Raw genomic sequence first — 12,693 nt, 5'->3', positions numbered from 1 at the left:
GAAAAAATCAGAGATTTGGAAAAAAGGTACGTGCACAAACATACTGGCTGTGTGCTCCGTATCCACTGAGTTCCTCTCAGTTGGCTTCATTGTGGAAGTTGCGTGCCCTGTGTGCGTGGGCGCTGCGCTGGAACCTTCACAAGACAGCCTCTTCCCTACGGGCTGAGTTAGGGCTTTTTCTGGTGGAAGCAGTGGATTCCTGCCAGGAAGAAAAAAGATTAAGTTACTTTATTTTCTGGAGGTCTTGCTGAAGTCCAACCGAGGTTCTAGTTAACAGCCCTCCGAAGCTCAGCTGCAGTCCTGCTCACTGTGGCCTCTGCGCTGACGTCCGTCCACAGAGGCGCTTCTGCTGCTTGCTTCCTTTTGGTCAGAATGCTTTGCTGCAGTCAGACCCGTGGGCAAGGCAAGGGTCTAACCCTGCCTGGGAGCCTGGAGCCCCGATGCCTGCAGCGCCAGGGCAGAGAGGCTGCTGCTCAGCCTCTGTCTCGTGCGAGGGCAAGGTGTGTAGCTGGTCCCTGGCCCGCGGGCGTTAGTGTGGTGCACCCAGAGGAGGGTGGTCCCTGAGGTAGCCGGGGCACACTGAAGGCGGGCGGCGTCCCACGCAGCGACTCCCTGCAGCTGTCACCAGAGCATGTCACAGCCCTGAGTACAGCCCGGCCAGGTGGCCAGGAGGGAGCAGTTGAGTGACACGAGGATGCCGCCCGTGGGCTGGCGTCTCCAAGCACGTCCTGTCACGCACACGTAGCCATCTGTGGAGCCTCAGGCACAGCAGCACGAGCCCAGAGCATGCGCAAGTGCAGACTGCCCACAGGAGCGGTGGTGTCCCGCAGCGCTTAGCAAAGGCTTCTGCGCACACACGACCCTTCTGTGATGAGACTGGATGATGCGCGTGTGCGTCCTGGAACCCCTTGGTCAGGCCCGGAGCAGAAAGGGAGCGTGCAGAGCAGCCTCCCCTTGGTGCTTACCATGTGCTCGCAGGAGGCAAGGCTGGCCAGGGCCTGTGCAGTGCACCCCTTCCTTTTCTGCCTGTGCTCAGCAGAGCAACCAGGCACCCCCCTTTGACCCCTGCTGGGTGGCTGTGTGAGTGCAGTAGGAAGCCTGCGGCTGGGCTTTTCTCCCACTGCCACCCTCCTGCTTGTTATCAAGCGTTTAAGTGTCCTGTGCTGTGGTTTCATGCTACGTGCGCTGTCGCCGCCATCACCGCTGGTAGCATTTCCTTCAGTGAGAGCCAGAAACCGTCCCTCTAGTAACGGTGCATAATTTGAGTGGCTTGATTTTAAGTTTTTTAAATAATAAATTGTGCTTAGTAAGAAATAACCTACTGTAGGGTTTACACTTGCCACCCAGAAATTACATCAGACATTTTCTTTTCCTTAGACAAAACTACTTACTTAATTATGAAAAAAGTCAGCAACTTCCCTAAGGCTGTGGCGTGCAGATAGAATCTGTTGTAAGAGAAGCTCTGTGTGGTTTCTTTTGCCTTTGTGATGTTCTCTGCTCCTTTAAATTAGGAGGAACTATGAGGAGGGATTTGCTCTCCTACGCCGCAGTCATCCTGGGCAAGCTGCCTGCACAGAGGGCAGAGGCTGGTGCGGCCTGCAGCCTCCATGGGCCCTGCTTCCCTTCCCATGGCACTGATCCTCTGAGGGCCTCCTGGGAGAGGCTGTCTGGTAACGGGGTCCACCCTGCACCGTGGCTCAGCCCGACGTCAGGTGCAGGAACCCAAGACTGCGAGCTGGAGATGCATGGAGCTTGCTTTCTGGTTTTACTTTCCCTGACTGTGATGAGAGGCATCAGAAATCTGTCTTCATGCCAGCAAGGTAGAATGTAACTATGAGGCTCCTTCTGGCACAAAAGAGCAGAGGGAAAACTGACAAAGTCCTTTATGAGAGCCTGGAGTGTGGCGCGTGCCTGCGATCCCAGCATTCGGGAGGCTGAGGCAGGAGAATCACTGTGAGGCTGAGAATGTGGGCTCACGGCCAGCCTGCACTGCATAGCAAGACCCTGTCTCAAAAAGAGAAAAATCAGTCATTCCTTTATTGCTCCACATGGGGAGGCTACAGAAGAGAAGTGAAGACCCTCGGAGCTGGGGACCAGGGCTGGAGCTTACATGGGTGGTACTGGATAGTAAGAGGCACTGATTGGGGAAGGCTGGCACAAAAAAATGAAAGAGGAAGTGCATGGTTAGCCAGGGGCAGAGACGGAAGCTCAGATCCCGCTCCATGCTGACCACGGTGGCCTGCTGGACCTTTGTGTGGGGACACACGCATCCGTAACCAGAAATGCGCTTTCTTGGTGTGCGTGTCCCTTGGGGCAGTGTGGCTGGAAGAGTAAGATCTCTACCAGCTTACCTAGAGAGGACGGCACAGTGTCCCTGTGGAGCCCCGAGTGGACAGCCAAGGCATTCCCTCCTCACCAGGCCCTACGCCGTCAGCCATGTGCGTGGCAGGTGCCGACCATACCCCTCGCAGTGGCAGTGGTGTGCAGGTAGGGATGCTGTCCTAGAGCTCTCCTGGGGCAGCGGGGCTGTCTGCGTTGAGTGCAGCTGTGATTCCGTGGTGAGTCTTTCCCTTCTACAGTTGGATTCTCGCAGACACAGCGAGCCTGCTGTGCACATCTGCTTCCTTTTACTACTGTCTTCAGTGAGAGACGCCTGGTCGCTGAGCAGGGGTCAGTCAAATTCCAAGTAAGAGAGCAGCTTGCAGGCCTTCTGGCTGCAGTGTTCGCTCAGGGCGTGGGACCTCTTCAAGTGACTGGAAGCTGTGAGGTCTGTCACTCGCTCCCCGCCAGCTCTGGTGCTGCCTGCCTGCCGTGTCCTGTGGGCAGCAGGGGACCTGCCAGCCTCTGGCTACTGTGGTACCCGTGCCTCACAGGATCAGGTGCTGGTCAGGCGTTGTACCACTGAGCTGTCTCCCTGGCCCTTGGGACAGGTGCTTGGGTGAAGGCCAGAGTAGAGCACAGGGGCGTGGGGCTGGGTCCCAAGCTGTATCCATCCGGTCCCCATTCCACGGCAGGCAGCCCCTCCTGTCAGCCCTGCCTCGTCCTCTCGGGGAGGAGACTGGGGAATGAGACTCGAGCCCCACCTGTGCAGTGTGACACTTGTGGCTACAGTGAAGAGAAATGAAGCAGGAGCCTCCTCCCTGGCAGAGGGAGCCATTTCTGCTTTCCTGGCTGCTGCAACCTGTGGCTGAACAGGAGCAGGAGCCCTGAAAGCTCTAGCCAGGGCTCCCGGGCTCCTGCAGACGTGAAGACGGCCTTAAATCTGAGCTCGGCCCTGGTGTGGGTGAAGAACACGCTCCCCAAAGATGCCTGGCTTTTCTTTGGGTTTTTGTTGTTGCTGCTGTTGCTGTTTTCTGTACTAACAACAGCAGCTTACTATGTAGATCGGACTCGTAGTGATTCTCCTGTTTTCAGCCTCCCAAGCGCTGGGATTACAGACACACGCTGCCACACCCAGTCTCCATCACTGTCTTAGCGCGCCCCTCAGGGGCACGGGATCCTGGCACGACATGCTGGGGATCGAACCCTGGCCACTGTGCTCTGCCTAAGCAGGTGCTTTAATCCGCTGAGCTGTCAGCTGGTTCAGTGCCTGACTTTTCAATCTGGTCGTGTGTTACAGTTTCACCCAGAAATACCCACCAGTGAAGTTTTTATCAGAAAAGGATCGCAAAAGGATTTTGGTAAGTTTGCCCATCTGATGAGGGTTCCTCATTGCCGCTGTTGGTTTCTCACTTGGAGTGAACAGCTGTGTGCACAGCTAGGGTTTGTATAGCTGGCTGGCAGAGCTGCGAGCGCAGCGCCCGTGCCTGCAGTGTGTCCGTCCCTCAGGAGCACCCACCCGCCAGCCACGCTTCCCCACGGCTCCCTGCCCTGGCAGCCGCCCACATTGCCTTCAGTCTGAAATCAGCCCCACCTGGGTGCTCCAGGAGCCTCCGGTGGAGCCCCTGGCCTGATGTCTGTTTCCCTCCCCGAAAGCAGTTTCCAGGCCACGCCCCAAGTCCCCTGCTTCCCGCCCGCCCCGCTGTGGCTGTGGCTGTGGCTGCAAGTCGTTGCCATCCCTTCCTGGGGCAGGTGTGCGGGCAGCAGATGAGCTCATCTGTTGCTCTGGGGCCGGCAGTGCTGTCCACTCTGAGGCGGCCATGAGTGGTGCTAGGTCAGCTCGCATGTGTTTGGTGCGCAACTCCAGACCTTGGCTGTGCCTGGGACTGGGATGACTGATCGAGAGGCTGTGAGAAACCTCCAGAAGGGGGAGTTTGAAGCTCTCCTGGTTCACAGGCCAATTGGCCAGTACGCTGGAGGCCTCCTTGGCTGCATCTCCCCATTCATTAGACAGCAGCACAGATGCCGAGTCAGCCACAGAGCCGTGCAGTAGCGCCTGCAGCTCTGAGGATCCACCCTGAGCCCCTTGGCTAGCTCCCGGAGCTCTAGTGGATTCCTTTGGCTTTGCAGCTCCATGTCTGAGGTGGTGTGGCTCTTCGCTCTTCCATAGGGATCCGGTGGTGCGGGCTGGGTGTGTGCCTTGGTCGGGGGAGCTGGCCTGGGCTGGCCTGTAGTGCGGCATTCGCAGTGCACTTCTCCTTGGTGCCTTCTGTCACCCTGCAGAATTTCCCCTTGGCCCCAGTTTGCTTAGGAAAGCGGCATGGTACACAGGGTCAGTGCAGTTGGCGATGAGGTGCCCGTAGGTAGAAGAGACCATTGGTTTGTACTTTCCTTTTTTAGGCTTTTTCTGGTTCTGATACTGGAAGTCCTGGCCTTCTACGATAAACTGGGAAGTAGCTCTCTTGTTTATTATTTGATGAGACTGAGATTTGGTCTCGGAATGTTTGGTGCAGTGTACCACAGAAACCCTCGGAGGCGGACTTCCTCGCTGGGCGTGCTGGTGCCAGCTCGGTGTCCTGTGTCAGCACTCAGATTGCCGACGCTGAGGTAGCGTTGATCCTTTTCTTTCTAGCAACGTCTCTGTCTCTGTCTCGTCTAAGTCATCTGATCGCCGGCATCCATTTGTTTGGGCGATTCCTGTAGTCTTTGTCTCTAAGTGCAGTAGTAATTCTCCTTTCACTTCTAATTTGAGTCTTTTTTCCCCCTCAGTCTAGCTAAGAACTTGTTAGTTTTATTGATCTTTTCAAGGAACCATCGTAGTCTTCTTGATTTTTCCTTGTTGTCTTCAGTTCCTTAGTTAATGAACTTCTGGGGTCTTTCCCCCTACACCTCTTGGGGTGAGCTTGGCACCCTTTTCTTCGGTGTCCAGCAGAAGCTGAAGCCACTCAAGACTCTTCTTCTTTATAGCTGTAAGCTTCTCTCCAGACACAGATGTTAATATCCTGCGTCTTTGTCCTGGTTCCCTGGGGAGGCCTCCCGTGGTCCCTGGCTGTCTCCCAGGGTAGCAGCTTCCTCGAGCTTGTGAGTTGCTTACGGGTCTCCCTGTGCTGATACCCGGACCTCGTTTCATGTGGCCAGAGAGCATGCCTAGTGTGCCGCGGGCCCTCAGAAGCTCACTCGCGCTCGCTTTCTGGCCTCGAGATGGCCTGCCAGGTGCCGTGTGCTTGCTGCTGTTGGGTGGGCTGTGGCGGTCTCTTGGGGCTGACCGCTTCGTAAGGTTCCCGATCTTCTGTGTGGTCCCGTCCGTGGAGGGGGAGCACTGACTCTCGGTTACTGCTGTCGCCTTCTCTGTTCCTCCCTTCAGTTCTTTCAGCTTTGCTTCGCGTGTCTTGGGGTGCTCTTGGAGTGTAAATGATCATCAAGGTAGTAACTGCTCACCCTTTACCGTAGATGCCTCTGTGTCAGTACTTTCGGTTTCAACCTGTTTTGTCTGGTATCCTTACGACCCCGTCCCTGTCCTGCCGTCTGTGCGCTGGGCCCTGCATCCTTTGGTGGTGCTCATCCTGCCTTGAGTTCCGAGCGCCCTTTGCCAGCCAGCAGCCCTCAGGTCGGCTGCGGGTTCTGTGTCACTGGCCTTGCCTGCGGCGGACGCAGAGCTGTGCAGGTCCGCGTGGCTGGGAGGCGCAGGGCTCACTCCCGCCTTCCCCTCCTGCGCCCAACAGCTGAGAGCTGCGCTGCGCTGCCCTCAGCAGACTTGTGTGCTCCCCGCAGTTCCCGTGGTCCCACTGCCCCTGTGCTTACCTGCTGGCTCCGTTGGCCGTGTCTCCATGTCGCAAGCCCAATTATGCATGCTCAGGCTCACCACTTTATGTGATTTAATGTCTCTTGAAGAAGCCGAGAGTGAGGTAACGCCTACAGAATTTGTTAAGAGTAACCTTATGCTCGTGTCTGGATTCCCACAGTGGTTCCTGAGTGTGGAGTAGGTTCATCTTCATTTCTCGCTGCGATAGCTTCTGTCTTTGTGCCATTGTTGTCAAGTTTACTTGTATGTTGTAGGGCCCAGTAATACACTTACGTGCATTTTATACATTTGAGTTCTTTTTGTTGGTAAAATACACATTTGAAATTTATCATTTTAACCATTTAAAAATATATGCTTCCACCACTCCATGAGCATTTGGTCCCAAAATGACTTAAGAGCAGAGAAACTGCGTGGGTAGCAGTCTGCACTCTTCAGGCCCTCCCAGGCTCCAGCCCTGCAGCCTCCGGCCTCATCTTGGGCACAGCTGGTGCTTCTTACAGGTCTGCCAGCAGCGGTCGCCACTGTTTCTTTATTATTATTATTAAGAGAATAAAAACTGTACAGAATTTCAGAACAAGATGATAGGAAGTGGACAACAGTTACATTGCATCGTGTCATTTTCAGAGGTTATTCAGATGACCAGATATAATCATGCAAAACGGATCAAACAGCTAGGCATTAACTACTCTTTTCAGTAAACCAATAGAAATTAGTAGTACAGTTATCTTGAACTTCCTGTTTAATCTGGGACTGCCTTTATGTTGTCCTTGTTTGTGATTGTTGTTTTTGGTTGTCGGGTAGCTTCTGCTTGTTCAGTGTTTGTACCGGAAGTGCAACTCGGGACCGTGCCCGTGCCAGGCAGGTGCTGTGCCACTGAGCAAAGCGCCTGGCGTAAGGAGCTGTTCTTGGCTGAGGTTTCTTGTTTTATTCCCTTTTTTTCACTTTCACTATATGATACATTTCTTGTTACAATAAATCAGCTATTAGTTATATTGGAATACTCTTGTACTAGACAAGTCGTTTTTCTCTCTCCACTGGATTTTTAGGGTTCATGTAACACTTACAGCTGACTGTAGTTGAATACAAACCCATAAAGTCTTCACTTGGGTCCTGGGGTTCTGGAAGCAAGGGGTGGCCAAACTGTCCCCAGCGGTCGGGCTCCTAGAACTGCCAGCCACCCTCCCCCTTCCTGGCCGGTGGGTCCGTCACCGTCCCTGCCTCTCGCCCTGTGCGTCTCTGGCCGCCCCCACAGGAGGCCGGCTCACATCGGCCGTGAATGCGCTCACGCACTACAGCCGCGTTCTCGCAGAAGGCTGCACTCTGCAGCGGGAAGGCTGTGAGCTTGGTGGCCGTCGTCTGCTTCCTGGAGCTGCTTGCACCAGCTCGTCTGTCTTTGGTGTTCCTCACGCTTTGGATTAGCTGTGAGTGGTTGCTTTTCTCCTTCCTTCACTGTACCGGGGATCGAGCGCGGAACTGGCCCTCGCCCGGTGGGTGCTCTTGCCAGTGCGCAGTTGCTTGTTTCCCTACGCCAGGCGGCTTGGCTGTTCAGTCCGCGTTCTGTGCTACTGAGCATGTTCAGCCGCTCTTTCTTGGAGTGTCTTCCCGCTCCCTGCCTTGCATTCAGTGCTGCACGCACCCTGTGGTGGTGCCGCTGTTCCTGCTCTCGTAGGGGCTGCGCTCAGGGTCCTGCACGTCTCTGCTGTGCCTTGGCTCGAGCCGCTCCAGTTGCAAGGCGTGGTGCTTGTCTAGTACACTCCTGAGTGTCTCGGTGGCATTTTTCTTTTCAGTTGTGTTTTTTCTGCTCTAGAATTTCTATTCATTTCTATTCATGTTCTCTCTTTTCTATTCACTCTAAGAACTGTTTCTTTTAGTTCTGTTAACATTTTTTAATTTTATTTAGAAACAAATATCAATGAGACAGTTTCAAAGCTGATTAATAGGACATTTTCAGTAAGTAATTAATACCCTGTACTTTGTTATCTTCTTAGTGGTTATCCATAGTACAAGAAGCAGACAGAATAGCCTGTCCAAACAATATTACTACAAATCTTTCTTCTCATTGAATTAAGCAAAAGTAGCTGTATATCTATCCTATTTTGTATATACAGATACAAAATGGTCCTTCCTTTGTATCCCTTTTTTGTTGTTGTTGTTGTTGTTGTTTAGTCCTGTCAGAGTTGGGTATTCTATTGGCATCTAAATACTATAGGTGCCTGAATTCAGCAAAACAATCCAACACAGTCCAGCAGTCCACAATAGTAGTGGGTTATCAGCAGAAGTTGTTGACTTGAGCCTTTCACAGCTCAGCATATTAATATGGCTTTACTTTATATACCTTGTTTTTATACTTTTGTGCTGGATGGTGAAAACCAAGATAAAGCAAGACCTATATAACAAGAAATGTAACTTTTGTATCTGCCAAGGTCAGTCAAGTCCCCTCAGGGTTGATCCTGTAGCCCTGTACCGCACTTTGTAGATCCTTTGTCCGAACTGCGTATGTTGCAGGGTAATAATAAGCTTCTCTTCTGGAGGGTTAACAACCTCTGTTTGCAGATCAAAAATTGGAGAAAAGGAAGGGCTGCAAGATCAGCCAACATTTTGGCCCGAGCGTTTCAGGGTCGGTGAGGACTGGGGACATAGGAGAACCTGTACTGTAACATCATGTAACTCAGTTATGTCCCAAATTTACTGAACAAGAAGACTATGGGGCCACGGAGGAAAGTGATCGATGATGTAGGGTGGCCTAAGGAGAGTCATATGGAGAGAAAACATTCTCTCAGGCTTTCACAGAGAGCGAATTGGCCCAGCAATGGCCGTGACTCATTCGTTCACATATTTGTGATGTCTGCTTTGCAGGCTTCGCTGAGGCAGCTGTCAGTGTCCGGTCTCACCCAGCAGGTTTGTTGAGTTTCCTTGGGGTGAGTCTCAGGTAGCTGCTTCTGTCGTGCTCCCCAGTACCGTTTAGAGCCCAGCCTCCCAGAGGCCACCTGCAGCATGCGGGGCTTCCCTGCTCCTGTCCTGACGTCCTTGCTCATTCACCTGGGTAAGGGTGTGGCTGTTGTTTCAGTGAGGTCTGTTTCTGCCCCTCTGCGAAGCTCCTGGTGTGTCTCCTCTGGCGCCGCGGCCCTGCGTGCAGCCCACGGGTGACAGCAGTTCCAGTGCTGTGACGCTGCAGAGTGCTGGCCAGAACCTGCAGTCCTCAGAAGCCTGGACTGGGAACTGCCTTTCTCATGACTTTAGGAAGCAAGGTGGAAGGTGTCTCTGGCCTTCATCCAGGCTGAGCTGTGGGGGTCCCAGACGTGCTCTCTCGCTGAAGTTGAACTGTTGCTCGTGGACTTGCGTAGGAGTTTCCAGGAGCCTTCACGGCGCGTCCTTGCTGGCCTCGAGCAGTACAGCTGTTTGTTGGGAAGCAGGTCGCACCTCCGCACAGGGTGCTGCATCGGTGCCTGGCGCTGGCGGGGTTCTGTTCCTCTCGCTGCCGCCTAGGTGCACAGCTCTGCATTCCAAACATTAAAATTGGTCGGCTGCCCTTGAGTCAGCCTTCAGCTCTGCCCCGCTGATCGCCCGCCCTTTCCTTGCCCTTTGAGGTGCACACACCTCCCGCTCCGAGCAGACATTCGGCGTGGTTGGTGCCTGCTGCCCATCGTCTGAGGTTATCTCTGCGGCATCCGAGACATTTACACATTTGAGCATGAATTTAGAAATAGGTTAGGGTCAGCAAAGCTCACCGTTCCAGTTCTTCTCTGTTGCCACATGTGAGGTTGGCAGCCAGGTCTGAAGGTCTGTCCTTCATGTGTTCTTGCTGTTAGCAGATCACAGCACGGACCATTGATGGGGGCACAGCTCTGCTGGCTCAGGGTTCTGAAGACCGCGAGGTCCAGGGTCAAGGTGCAGACAGCTGGTGGGGCCTTCCCGCCCTGCAGACAGGCAAACAGCACGAGAGAGCTGGGTTGACTCCTCATTTACTGAGAGCCTGCCTCAGTGATGAGACGGCTCCAGCACGTAAGGCTGGGGACAGTCCCACCATGTGGCCCTCTGTATGTGGCTCCCGTGTGGGAGGCGTTCATGCCAGTGCTGAGAGCAGAGGAGTCTGTCCCTCTTGTTCCTCTTGCAGTCACCACGGAATACTCTTGCCTTCCTCCTCAGCTGCTGTCTCAGGCTGCACACGTCTCAGAATCACTGTGCCTGGGGCTGCCATGTTGTTGCTGAAGCCTTTTCAGGAGTTATAGAAGCTTTAGGACAGAGGTGTGTGTGCAAATGTGTTCTTTGGAAGTACACTCTTTGTTGACTGCGGAGCAGTAGGAGCTGGGCTGTGGCCTGTCCTGGGTCGCCCGCACCTGCATCGCCTCTAGTACCCCAGGACCAGAACCACCACCAGTGCTTGTGTGGGGTCCATTTCGGGGGATAGCTCTACTGTCTTCCCTGGCTATCCCCGTGGCTCCTGTAGTGACTCAGTCTCTTGGCAGGCAGGAATAAGGAGAAGATAGACAAAAGACAAGAGCTGGATTCAGGGGGAGGCCAGGTTGCCTGCTGGGCAGAGGGGCTGAACCACAGCAGAGGCCTTGATTTATACTTGCGCAAGGTTGGTGTCATGGGACACAAGGTTGCCTAGCGACTAATGGCTGAACCTTTCTCTAGACGGAGAGAGCTGGGTTGCTTTAGGCACTGTGGCCTTGACCTGCCCTCACTCATAAGAACAGTTTTCATCTTTAGCCGCCCCCAACAGGCTCCTTGTGCAAAGAGGGTGCATGGGTCTGGAGGTCGGTGCTCCCAGGGCTTGCCCGCTTTGCTAGCTGCCCCTAGGCTCAAGCTGCTTAGGGTCCAGACCTGTCCGACTTGTCGCTTTGACTCGAGGGGATCATGAAAACAGAAACACAGCAAGCTGGGGGTGTGTGGCTGCCCTCACTGCCGACACTGCTGAGCGGGTGACTGTGAGTGTGTGCTCTGCCTCGTGGTACTCTGCTGGCTCGGCTGGCGGCCGGTGTTTTGGGCGCGCGGGTCACGTTAGAGCGCTGCAGAGCTTGCCCACTGTTATTTTCAGACACAGTTGCATAGGACATGTGAAGTTACATTAAAGGGATTGTGTTTCTTTTTAGAGGTAATTTTTTCTGATTTAAAAAGCATGAAAATGTTGAGGAAATTCTGAGAAATAATGTTGGATGAGAGGGAAAGCTCGCCCCCTGCCTACGGAGAGGGGCACCTCGGGGCTTCGCCTCACGTATTCCCCCAGAAGCCGTTTCCCGTGGTTGTGTGGGTGCGGAGCCAGAATGCAAGTGATCCTGTCGTTTTCAGTTTCTGCCACAGAAGGCTGCCCTCACAGTGGGCAGCTGGAAGCCCCAGGTGGGCTGGCCCCACTGTCTGTGTTCCGGTGGGGACCGCCCGGGGGGCTGAGCAGTCCAGTGGCTGTGGGAAGAAGCCACCTGGCAGCTGTTGGGGCACAAGCTACCCATTGTCATGACAGCTGGAGTCCTTTTAAACACTATAGACTTTTGTGGTGATTTACCAAATCTGTGCCTCTTACTAAGCACTTTTAGTAAACTAATTCTGAACAGTTGCAGTAGTACTGAAGTGGTGCCCATTGACTGTTGGTGTCCCTGGGGACTGGCTGGTCCAGGACTTGGGTAGCAGATCCTAGGATGCCCAGCCTGCCGTGTGAAGTGCTATGGAGCTGACACAGAGCTCGCTGGCTGCCTGATCTCCAGGCGACACGCCCTGTGCCAGGCCCAAGACTGAGCTGTGTTGGCTGGCATGGTCCCAGCACAGACGGAGTCTGTAAGCGCTGAGCGCAGGCTCAGCCCTGGTGGGGCTCGGCGCAGCACCAGTCCCTGTGCAGTGCGGTCAGGATGCGGAGCCCACTGTGGGGCTGTGCGGTGTCGCATCTGCCACAGAAGAGCCTCCACACCTGGGCACGGCGCTTCTGTTGCAGCTGCTGAGAGGCAGCTTGCAGCGTGTAGACTGCGCCGTCACCCCAGAGCAAGACTGGCCCACTCTGGGCAGGTGTGAGCATGCGGCTCAAACCCTTGTCTGCGCATCCCGTGGCTGATTCCGAGTCTGAGAGCTGTGGCTGGAGGTGCATGCCAAGAGGCCAGTTGCCCCTGCCCATGGCCCTTTCTGGTGTGCACTGTGCACACTGTCCCCACACAGGTCACTGGTGGTGCAGGATTTGTGGGCTCCCACCTCACAGACAAGCTCATGATGGATGGCCACGAGGTGACAGTGGTCGACAACTTCTTCACGGGCAGGAAGCGGAATGTGGAGCACTGGATCGGCCACGAGAACTTCGAGCTCATCAACCACGATGTGGTGGAGCCCCTCTACATTGAAGGTGAGCCCCGGTGTGCCTGGCGCAGCCAGGTGGAATGCATGGTGTGGCGTGTTTGAAACGGTCTGACTGCACAAGGCACTTTCTGGACTCCGTAGTGAAGACCGTGTCATGAGTGGACGTCTGTTGTCACTGTCACATGCTCCCTGAGTGTAGAACTCCGTGGTCTGTGAGGTGCATCTCTGGTGGGACTGGAATGAGTGGGTGCCTCGGGATGGATCAGGTGGTGGCTGTGGGGGATCAGAGGATT

The 12,693-nt window shown here is 54.5% G+C and overlaps 1 protein-coding gene across 2 annotated transcripts in view; it reads left to right on the top strand.

Moving 5' to 3' along the window:
• The window catches only part of Uxs1 (UDP-glucuronate decarboxylase 1), a 42,769-nt gene that overhangs the window by 12,566 nt on the left and 17,510 nt on the right, over window positions 1–12,693 (top strand). For both annotated transcript variants that reach the window (XM_004633265.2, XM_023717401.1), the window contains exons 4-6: window positions 1–26; window positions 3,620–3,680; window positions 12,266–12,446. The exon at window positions 1–26 is cut by the window's left edge and continues 16 nt beyond it. In XM_004633265.2, the coding sequence (XP_004633322.1) occupies window positions 1–26; window positions 3,620–3,680; window positions 12,266–12,446 (268 nt within the window). The remainder of the gene's footprint in view (window positions 27–3,619; window positions 3,681–12,265; window positions 12,447–12,693) is intronic.

This window comes from Octodon degus, unplaced genomic scaffold, assembly GCF_000260255.1.
Source record: "Octodon degus isolate 3935 unplaced genomic scaffold, OctDeg1.0 scaffold00052, whole genome shotgun sequence".
NCBI lineage: Eukaryota > Metazoa > Chordata > Mammalia > Rodentia > Octodontidae > Octodon > Octodon degus.
This window is presented reverse-complemented; position numbering and strand designations above follow the sequence as displayed.